This window comes from Notothenia coriiceps, unplaced genomic scaffold, assembly GCF_000735185.1.
Source record: "Notothenia coriiceps isolate Sejong01 unplaced genomic scaffold, NC01 NC01_scaffold00031852, whole genome shotgun sequence".
Lineage (NCBI taxonomy): Eukaryota > Metazoa > Chordata > Actinopteri > Perciformes > Nototheniidae > Notothenia > Notothenia coriiceps.
The window spans coordinates 219,481-231,329 of record NW_011364553.1 but is presented as its reverse complement, the minus strand read 5'-3'; the positions used below and the strand labels follow the sequence as shown (position 1 = coordinate 231,329).

General features: G+C 40.3%; 1 protein-coding gene across 4 annotated transcripts in view; it reads right to left on the bottom strand.

The window, feature by feature from the left end:
• evla (Enah/Vasp-like a) overlaps window positions 1–11,849 on the bottom strand; it is a 35,650-nt gene that overhangs the window by 10,112 nt on the left and 13,689 nt on the right. For 3 of the 4 annotated variants that reach the window (XM_010788370.1, XM_010788369.1, XM_010788368.1), the window contains 2 exons: window positions 3,045–3,213; window positions 2,088–2,268 (listed from right to left, as the gene is read on the bottom strand). In XM_010788370.1, coding sequence (XP_010786672.1) covers window positions 2,088–2,268; window positions 3,045–3,213 — 350 coding nt within the window. Of the gene's footprint in view, window positions 1–806; window positions 1,018–2,087; window positions 2,269–3,044; window positions 3,214–11,849 lie in introns of those variants that run through there. The other variant, XM_010788371.1, reaches the window with a different exon arrangement.

The window sequence follows — 11,849 nt, the reverse complement described above, 5'->3', positions numbered from 1 at the left end:
TTCAGAGTAAATCTCCAGAACGACGATACCTCCTCATCTCCACCGCTCCCATGTTTTCTTTTGTGTTGCCATAAGTTAGTCTCTCTGTGTTTCTGCGCTGGGCTAATGCTAATGCAAGGATAATAAAATGGCGGCTTCACAAAACCTTTTGGGAGTTTGAAGGGGCGTGGTTTGCATTCCGCCCAGCCAATCAGACATACGAACCTTTTTCTCCCACGGAAGTACCTGCTCTCTAGCAGGGACTGAAAAGGGGGTGAAAAGGTTCTCATGAACTCATTTTAGTTCCGGCTCTTTTTGGTGTGAACGCGACATTTCGGAACTAAATCGGAACTAAAGTGGGAAAAGTACTGTGGTGTTAACGCGGCTATTGACCTTGTCACCTTTTTCACTTAAAAATTAAACATCAAAGTCCTCCCTGACTTTAATTTTGATTTATAGCAACAAAGTTTGAGAACAAGTGCTTTAATATTCAGCAATGCATCGTGTTTTGTAAGGTCACAATAGGTCTGTTTTTGTATTTTAGTGGAAAAAGTAACCTTAGCTGTCACATAAGTGTACTATTTTGAAGTGAAATGTAGCAGTCGAAGTATAAACTAGCATTATATTCGTAAAAGTACCTCAAAACTTCTCTTAAGTAAAAGTACTTAAGTTACTTTCCACCACTGCAGGCAAAAACAATGCACGATTCCCCTGAACACATCCTAACAAACCTTCTTTCCTTCATTGGGAGAAAATAGCTGAGACTCAACTTGTGTTACAGTGCTAAACATGCATGGCTGGTGGACGTATTCCTCTACAGCACTTACTGAGGATGATGATGGCTGAAGAAACCCTTCTGAGCACACCAGGTGAAATATCTGGAGTCCGCATGTTTTTCCACAGCCAACTCAGTTCAAGACAATACTTAATATGTATCTATACCACCTCTTTTAGCAAGAAACACCTTAAGCAATGTAGTTTAGAGCGTGGACCCATGATCCCACAGATGCACCAAAATAAAGGAGGGCTGCCATGTGAGCAGTGGGGTACGATATTAGGGCTCCATATGGGATATTTTAGCCACCAATAGGAGAGTCACAAGGATAGGATGGGATGACACCGCAGTTAAACACTCAGAGATATTCTTTTCTAAACATCTTATGCACGCACACACACAGATTATAAGTAGCTCGCAACCAGAGCTGGTCAGACGCTATTTAGTAAACCAAGAGTAGGCGTGAGTTTGGCTTCAAACACACTTCAGGGTTCCAACATAAATCATTATCTGTCCATGTTTAAAAGCTACAAATGTGCTGACACTTCTGCATGTATCGTGTAGATGTTATTGTGCTGCATGCTAAAGACAACGGAGATGTTATGTGTTCATCTGGAAATAACAAAAATAATTATTGCATTGTAAGGAAAATAAATATACCCCAAAAAGTGTCTCTAAATGAAAATCAAATTCCAGTCATAAACCAACCAGTCCCTGTTATTGTTGTTATTGTTTGGCAGAAGTCTGAGGCTGCAGTACGTATTATTAACCAGCAGAGGACAGGACAGCTTAGTTTAGTTTTACACTTTGAGGGTTTGAACCATGGTTTGAACATTGCAGTTGGTTGAATGTGGATATATTATAAACAATTTAGACGTTTATGCCATTTAAATGCATCACTTTAATATCTTCCTTTTGTACTCTATGCAACGTACTTCATGTTTAACAGAGTTAGGGATCGATGAGAACGTTTCCATTTCACAGTGTTTGCGTAGTCAAAACAAATGGAAAAACAGTCCAAACTATTTGGATTATTTAATTGTGGTTACCTGACATTCTCTTGAGAGCAAAAATAGATTTAAAGACAGTCGGTTGTAATTTGAACCAGAAAGTTCCATCAGCATTTTCCATCAACAGTTTGACATTCAAAAACTAAAACTCTGATGTACTGAGACGAGCCATTTTACTTTGAAATGTCACAGGAAAACCACTCACCGCCTGCCAAGAAGTGAAACACTTATGTGCACTTTATAATGACAAGGTGACTGCATAAGTTGATGGATTAAATGCGGTGAAAAGAGTGCACTAAAATACAGAAAAGATGAATCCTTACCTCCACAGTCCGGTGAGCTGAGGACGTTGAGGGCGAACAGCATGGCGTTGGAGAAGGTGGTGGCCTCCTCCTTACTGGCGAAGTTCAGCCCATAAACCTGGCGGGCGTCACGCCACTGATGGAAGGTCGGGGTGGCCTGATTGTACTTCAGACCCTTCACTATGGAGTAGTTGATGACCACCTTTAACAGGGGAAGACAAATTAAGCTGTGAGTTAAAATATTATTTAACAACGTACAGCTGGCTGGTCACCGATAGAGGAAGAAAGGCTGTTGACAACCCATCATTAAGTATTTAACTCAACGTTATTCAGCAGTTGGGGTTTCAAGATTCTTATTAGTTTCTCCCCAATATTTTACCAGATTTTTGGCCTCTGGTACACTACACTTTTCTAATCAAATCGTAATCGTAAATCGTAAATCGTAATGTAATTCAAATGCATCCTCACCAGTCTCCGAATGTATGGTGATACATACAACATACACTAAGATATTCCTAAAGGCAGTTCAAAACACTCATATGGATCAATTTTGTAGCTTAGTTGAATTTGTATTATTTGACACATTTCAAATGTTGTATGTGTCATCACATACAATGAGCATCAGGATAACAGATTAGATCCAATTCATCCTAAAATTTCTGCACGGACAAATTCCTTTTAAAAAATCTCAATTGTAATGCAACCTCAAAACACATTCTATCTGTGAAGACTCAACTGTTTTTGCTACAGCAATTGTCTAATACAAGTTATTTTGATAACATGTACCCAACCACCAGGTAGTATTAACAAATGGGGAAGATTTTTACTAAAAGCTTCAATATATTTGAATGCCTATAAAAAAAACAAATACAGACGCTGTACATTAACCAAATTAATTAATGTAATTTAACCCATATTTAATGTAGCTCTAAAGTCATGGCATCAGAAGGAGTGTGATACTGATTATTGTCCTCTCACCTGCTGGTCCTGCAGTTTGACGCCCACCACCCTGAAGGTGTTGTTGGCAGTGTTGTGGTAGATGTTGATGCGGCTGAAGCCCTGCTGCCCGGGCTTGATGGGCACCCACTTCTTACTGGCATCGTCGTAGACCATCACTGAGGCCCGCGCCTGGCAGATACTCTGTTCACTGTGGAGAGAGGACAGGAGGAGAGGCCAGTTAAATATTGTAATTATTGACTGAAAAGAGAGGGTGTAGAGATCCAGTTACTACATTTTCTTTTGTAAGTCTCCTTTATAAAAAGCTGAAACATGTTGTTGTGAGTCTTGTGTGGGATATTTGAAGCAGCATGTCATTATTACAAAAGGTAAATCATTTTCTTAGCATTCAACAACAACACAATCCATTTGTTTTAATAAAGCAGTCGAAATCCCAAAGGTGTTCATAGTGTAGATGTACTGTAGTTTGAATCATTTTTGGTTGAATAGATTAAAAAACAAAATGAAAGAGGCGCTTATGAGAAGCTAAGTTCTGAGCAACTAATGTTTACAGACAGAAACTTAGATCATGATTAAATTACATTATTTTACATATCATTTTAATCTTTTAAATGGTTACGTTATTGACTTAACAAACAATAAGTGTTGTATATTTTTGTTAACAGAGCCAGAGAGTCTGGTAAATAATTGTTTTTGTTATGTTTATGTTTTATTTGTCTGTATATTTCCACATTTAACTTGTAATATTGTAATATTCTTAAGTATTAAAAGTGCATTGCTCCTTGAAAACAGTGTACTTACGTTATCGTGCTATTATATATTCATAGCAATTATTTCAGAGACAGAAAGTGGTAATATTGACAGGGCTAGAGAGAAGAACTGGATAGTGGGGAGGACTTTTGTTCCCAGTTGTCATATTAGAGAGTATTAGATTAAAGAGATACTCCACTGCGCCTCTCATACAGTTACTGTTGACCAGAATATTGTCAAAGTGATGGTGGTCAGTCAAATGAAACCAATGAAACAGAGTTGCTGTATAATCATGTGGTTAGCTGCGGGTCACTGGGGAGCCACACCTCTCTGCAGTCACCACATCAGGAATACACACTGCCACTGTGCATATCTGACAGCGTGTGTGTGTGCTGAGTCCAGGGTGGGTTGCTATTTTTAAAATCTATAAACAAGACCTCAACCTAAAACTTAAACCAGGAAAATTCCTCTTTCCCTCATGGCCTTTACTGTGGCGGTGGCAGCATTAAAGCACATTAAGAAATGCTTAGAGGCGTCACTGCAGACGAGTGTGTGTGATGTTACGAGTAATAATACAGTCTGTCAACAAAAAAAAAAGTGTTTGATCAGCAAGCAGGTTGCCAGCTGGAGACTCATTTGGTAAAAAGCAAATGAAAAGTCGCACATTACACACAGCTACAAGGATAAATAAAAATAATCACGTTCACAACCGCAGAGCTGAAGGGTATTCATTCACTAAAAAAAGGTGGCCATTGATATTTTTGGAATCACACAATTATAACTTTCAAGAGATGCAGCTTTAGTTTATAATAAAACAATTGTTTGTGTTGTGTGTGTAACATTATGACCTTAGCACCATATGTGTCTCTGAAGGTGAAAAGATAACAGCAGTCAGCAGTGATGCTGACCGGCAGAACGGAGGTTGTGAAGTGACTAAACGCTGCTCTCATTTTCACTTCCAGCACCTTAGGGGCCGTCTCTCCGGCAATCAGACTCACATTAGCAGACTGAATGTGTGCGAGCCAAGAAAAGCAAATCAAAGTGCCTTGTTGATGTGCTCACCCACTGTCAACAGAGCCTTACTCTCTGCAATAGTTCATCATATAAGATGACATGATACAATGAAATGTACATTTACTCACTGCAGCAGCAACATATGGCAGATGTATGGAGTGCACAAGATTGTGCTTTTCACTTGAAACCACTATAACGTGTACTTTTACCGAACGATAATACATGAGACTGTGGAATGATGAAGCGACCCTGTTAGAGGTTCAAGCAGCAGAACACTGTATGGTGAAAAAAGGCAGAAGTGGTGACAACAAACAAAAGTATGATGAATCGTTGTATTACCCGACTATAGAAAGAAAAGTGAAGGAGATAACACTGTCTGTAATGCTATACCATAATCAATGTAGTATGATTACATTAACAATAAAAATGGCAGATATTGTAAAAATAACGAAGCTAGAAGAGGACACTGTGACACCTTAGAGACCCCCCCCGGGCCGGCTCTAACACATGGTTCTCTCCCAGACGGCTTCCTCTCACTTTCCCTGCCCTCATCTGCTCTCCGGTTCCCTCGGGGTCGTCCAAACGCCCTCAAATAGCGCCCCTTTATTGGCTTCACTCAAACCCTGCATTCCTACATAGTCCTGGATTTTACTCGTGCTTCTTGGTTTTAATTACCCAAAAATGTGCAGCACAAGTAAGGATTTCAAATGTAAGAGACGTTTCCTGCTCTTAAAATTCTCGTTATCAACATCCATCTAAAAATCTTGAATCATAAGAATGTCAGAGGGAAATAACCTGCTTGACACATGACAGAGTTGTTTATATCCATGAAACAATGTTTCAAAGAGGCTTAGAATAAACTGCACAGCAACAACTTGTCATCCCTCTGGGAGAAGCCTTTAATGTTCACTTGACAGATGGATTTCAGCAACAACTCCCACATTATAACCGCCCTCCCCTCTGTCAACTCTCCGTCATTCCCCACTGCACAACTGTTGTCGAGTTAACCGGCAGCAATATCATATCAGAGCTATCACAACACCATTTATTCATGACAATGATTTGAGCACGGAGACATTTTGTAGACTGTTTAACGCAGTAAGACAGAAAACTGACAGTGAGTCTAGATGCCGATGGCTGGAAAATGGTTACACAATAAATATCCTCAATCAATCGGACAAACAGGAACTTCAAAATCAAACAGGAAACATATTTGTCTCTTACATAAGCAGATGTGAATGAAAGGTTGAATGGCAGAACATTCTCCACAATTCACTCTGGATAAAATCTAAAATCCAGTTTGTCCGCCCTAAGATTCATCCTTAGCCAAACATGCAAATGTCATAATGCTGCTCATTTATCAAGATTAAGAAAACCAAACTATTATCATTTCCTGTGGAAAATTACAAAACATTCCATCATTGATAAGCCAGGCTGCAGGATATATCAATCTGAGAAGTTCAAGGCCTCAACATTTAATTCAGTATGAATGTAAAACCATGGAGGTTAACTACAGACATCATGTTTCCTACATCTCAAAATAAGTTTAACACACTCTCTAATCACATAACTGACACTTCTCTCCACTTCAGAGACCCGGCCGAGGCTCACTGGGAGAAGTCAGGGAGGGAGGAGGAGGAGGTGGCTGCATCACTGGGATAGATCTTCTTACAAAAACAGGCCCTATTTCTGGAGCAGTTTGGGCCAGAGGGATGGAGGGCCTCCAGCTCCAAGCCGACGGTTTCACTTCTCTTCAAGCAGTCCGAAATAAAGCGGGCGTCCGCTCTACTCCTCCTTTACATTCAGTACGTTGCTCAATCAACACATCATGGGATGAGGAACTGACAGTGTGCTCAATGCCTCCGTGTTGGATAGAGTTACTGAGGGCGGCGGGCTCTCTGTCGGTCACATGACAAAGAGTAGACAATGCACAATAGGGCACATGATAGCTGCTAAACATCACAGCTGCTTCTACAGACAAAACAAGACAAAAATCCAGAGGCCCATTTTGCACAAACACTTGATACGTGACGTATTTCAGCTGGAAAAAAAAGGATGACTGAGTACAAATATGAGGCAAAGAAAACAAAGTGACTATGTGTTTGTGATGAAGGGATATCAGGCGATATGTCATCTGACAAAGGTCAGCTATTGCGGAAAATCACAATCAGTGACATTAAAATAATGTGATGAATCAAACCGATGTCCAGAGCAGGAACTCACTGAAGAACTGAAGGTCAAACTAAAGAACAAGATAACGTTATTTTAGAATATTTGAACCAGAAAAAAGACACCCTTTTCAGAGCTGAACTTAATAAGCCTTGGGGGGAGATGATACACAAAGTCCTCCTTGTTTTGTAATGATGTTTTAAGCCTGCATTAGATCCTTTTTCACAGATACTGAATTGTCACAGAAGGAAAAGCACAGGAGTAAGAAATAACATTAACAATGGGTCCATTCCACTAACAACCAGAGCACTCACCTCAATGAAAAGCTGCCTTCAATAACATTATTAAGTTGCAGCCTGAACTATAAACTAGAATGAGCTAAAAGATGCCAAAATGCTCCAGAGAGTTGAGGCAAACTGCAGAGTCAGCTCACATTTCTCTGTGTGATCATCACTACATGCGACCCCATTACGTAAGTATTCATGGCACCTTTGTTAATATAAACATTTTTGTTATATCAGCACAAAGCAGTTTCAATGAGCCTCCATGAACTGCAGCTGATCCTCGTCAGGACGAGTCTAAGGGTTAGAGCCTGATGGTATTTTCCCTCTTGTGCGTTCTATAGACTTCATCTTTAAAAATGCATAAGCACTTCCCCACGACCAGCTCATGAATAAGAAAATAAATACTGTATGTAACTGGCTACTGGGAGAATAGTTGTTTTGTGTTGCAAGTGATAGCAAATAAAGTGACAATATATCTGTATTGGTGAAAAGAAAACGCATGCACTTGGAAGTCTGGTTCTCAAATTTCAGCTCGACTTGATTTGGCTAACAGCTCCCGTCTGAGTATTTCACCTTGTTTTTGCTGGACTAAGCAGATTTCTCAGCGGAGCGAGGCTGAATATTATTCATCTCAAAAAGGCAGCCTGAGAGGGTTGAGAGAAGAAAAAAGGGCCAGCAGTACAGAGAGAGAGAAAGGGAGATGAATAGACGTCAGAGAAGAAGACAGAGCAGAGAGGATATGAAGGATTCAGCCACACTGAGCGCTTCCTCATGTCAAATAAGCCTCATAGGCCAATGGTGAAAAGGAGGCCACATTCCCAGGCTTTTGAATCAAGCAAAGCACTTCCCTGCACACATGGTTAGACATATGTGCCCTCCCTGCCCCGCCCTTCTCCACACAAATCCTACACACACACACACACACACTGTGTCAGGGCTGTGTGTATTCAGTCCATTAGCAGACGTCTCAGCGCTGAGAGAAGTGATGATGCATCAACCTGTTCACAGGATGGTTGGAGTGGAACAGTAGTTTCATGTTTCTGTCAGCTTCATTATGAGATCACTGGATGTATTTAAGCCTGGTAAGTGTTTCCTTGGCACACTGAGAATGTGTCAGGCGGTTTGTGGCGTTCTCTCTGTGCAGCACCCGAGGGCAGAGATTCTGTTATCGTCGCAATTAGCTTTTGTTGCTAAGCTAATTGTTTCATTATGCTGGTTCGCAGAGGAAGGCACCGGAACAGACCGGAACAGACCATGAGACACTGACACGGCCACGCACGACCCGCACATCACAGAAGTTAAGGCTAGTTTTCGAGATAAAAAGTGAAATGTCGATGCCCTATCAATGGTTATCTAAGATGTAGAGAAGTTAGCTGTCATCAAAAGGTCTGTCAGTGTTTAACCACTGATACAAACGAGGTGTATTTGTAATGTATGAAAAAGCTTTTCACGGGGGCGCAGTTAGCGTAGCTTGGCTCTTGACTGGTGGTCATGACTCATGAGGCAGCTCCACTCAAACCTAGTAAACTACTTTACCAAAGATAAATTACTGATCTAATCAATTACTGATTGACATTTCGGTATTATTTGTAATAGTATTTTTTTGGGGCAATTGAATTTATCACTGTGACAGAAGAGGAATGAGAGAAAATGGGAAAACCCGGACTGCACTGAATTGACTCACACTGTGGACTTTAGGGCCTGAAAATGTAAACCGCAAGCCAGTATGCCTCGCAATTTATGCACTGCTAAGTGATCATTTTGATAAATATATAACCTTTGAATGAACTTCCTACTTGCACCTGTTACTACAACAGCAGCACATAGTTGTTGTTAGATTTCCGTAAGTACTTTTTGATTGAGTTGGAGAATGTCCAATTTTCTGACACATCTGCTACATTATACAATGAACACCCACCTAGAGGCCAGTCCAAGGCCACACTGTTTAATTCACAATCCCAACAAAATAGATGCTCTTAAGAAAAGACACATTTAAAAACCCTCACAATTAACAATATACCAGAACCAATCTTTTTGATTAAAATAATTTGCCTTTAAGGGCACCACCTAAACAGACCATGTTTAAAATAAGGGGAACCAGAGAGTCCTGGCATACACCATGTAACCAGCACCAGTTCTGTGCCTTTCATGTCTAAAAAGGCGGACCTGATAGATGATAGACACAAACAGACATCCTAATTAACCTCTCAATAGTCACATCAGATGTACTGACAAAGAAAAGACAGATAACCCTGATTATGTATGCATCTTAGAGGTACAGCAGTCAATCTGCACAGCTGGTAACAACGTCACATATCCAATTAATCAATTAATATCATGCTAATTAACACGCTTAAAAAAACCATCATAACCTCATGTATAATAAAAGCCAGCTGAGAGAGAGGAAAGCACCCAGAGAGGCTTCCTGTGCAGCAGCAGTGATAATTACACACGAGTATGCATCCCTGGTTGGTCCTGTAGATAATAGAGACATGCTGTCAGTGTCAGGGAGGGTTTATAACTCAATCTGAGGTTTGGTAAGTAAATAATGGCCTCCTTAGGTACGGTGTGTCTCAACCAAGCAGCAAACTCTGGGGCAGAGCCGGGAAGCCCATAAGGAAGTGCCACAAACTGCAGTTCATCTACTGGCCGTCGATAGGGGATGGCTGCAGAAAGGAGCAATTCCATAGACCCCCATGTTAAAATGCCCAACTTTACAGCAGAAATAAACATGTTTCTACCCCTGGATGCAATACAAATTATTCTGGATATATTTAGATTCCACCTTCATGACAATGGATTAGGGAGTGCATTTTTTTTTTCAACGCACCCCTTTTAGTTATATTAGGTCTTAACGTTTTTGCATAAATTAGGGCGTGGTCACTTTGAGTGACAGGTCTCTGCGTTAGCTCTGTTAGCTCCAGGATGCTACAGGGGCTCAGCTGCGAGGCTGATCCGGGGAACACAACTTGAACTTGGACGTGTTTGTTGTGTTGGTGCCTGGTGGAGTATTCTTCATTTAAATATCGGACTTATCTTATGCCAGTTTGAATTGTGCCACGAATTACACATATGATGTTTGTCAATCTTAAAAAATCATTTCCATGTCAAAAAAGTCACAGTTTGTCATAAAACTGTTGAAATACAAGACTATGTAAACCACGCAACTAGAAAGACTACAAATCCCAGAATTCTGGTCCAGCATGCTGGCTCTTACGGAACCGACTAACTCCACTTTTGTGTATTTACAGCTCTCAACATGCCCAGATAGTCATGCCTGATTTTCACCTCGTTTAATACTTTTCGCCTCATTCTGAAAGAAAGAAGTGAAATGTGCCAACGTGACGGCCGTCTTGGTGTGTGCTGGAAGACAGGAGATGTAGTTCATTGAGCGCTTCACACAAAAAAATGTGTTACTTCACAGTTTTACGACACATTTAAAAAATGTTGTCTTGCAAAATCATTTTTAAATTGACAAACATCATATGTGTAATTCGTGGCACAATTCAAACGGGATCAAAAGTAGGGCTGAACGATTAATCGATTTTAAATCGAAATCGCGATTTTAAATGATGCGATTATCAAATCGCAAAGCCTAGGATTTTTATTTTAACTTTTTTTTGTTTTGTTCTTCTTGTGTGTCAGTCATCCACACCAATCAGAAGTGCTGTGCTCCACATGTACCAGCTATTGTTAACCAATCAGAAGTGGCCCATGATAGATAGACAGATTGGGAGTGATCTTGGATGCCAATTTGACTTTTGAAAGCCATATTAGAAGCATGACTAGAAAGCTGAAACATAACATTTTCAAATGTAAACATTTTAGGAACTCATTAACCATAGAAGCATCGAAAACCTTTTTGCATGCCATGATACTATCACATTTTCACTACTGTATAACCTGCTGGTCCCAAGCAACTAAGACTGCTATGAGACCACCTGAGGTTCTTTATAAACAAGCCTTAAAAGTTATGGACAGAAAGTCATTAAAACACCATCATTGCAATATACTGTCCATATACAAACTTTTCAGTTTTGATAGTCTTGTCTTTTCCCGAGTTCAATTGGTATTCAGAATCATTCACAATTCTACAACAACACCGTTGAGGGGCTTTTTTCAGCTTCGCCGTGAGCAGATTTGCAGAAACTCCAGATCTGCATTAAATGCAGATCTAACCATCCCTCTGAGGCGCACTGCCTTTGGACGATCAGCATTTCCGTTTACGGCCATCAAGCACTGGAATACTCTTCCAGTTGAACTTAAAACCTGTATCGATATTAACTTGTTTTCTTATGGTGCAAAAAAAATGATATTAAGCAACCAGTCATGCCAACATTAATTACGCTGTAATCTGAGTTTTTTTTTTATTTGAACTGTATTGTCATACTATATCTTAGATATTTTATTTAAAGGTGGGGTAGGTAAGTTTGAAAAACCGGCTCGAGTGCGCTAGAATTTGAAAATACACAACCGGAAAAAATCTGCCACTTCCTTACAGAGCAACACACATGACATGACCAATGAGGGCACGAGATAAGTTTGTGCACAGATGGAAGGCTGACAGGCAGGGACTCGCCGAGGCCCCGACTTTATTTGACCTACCGGA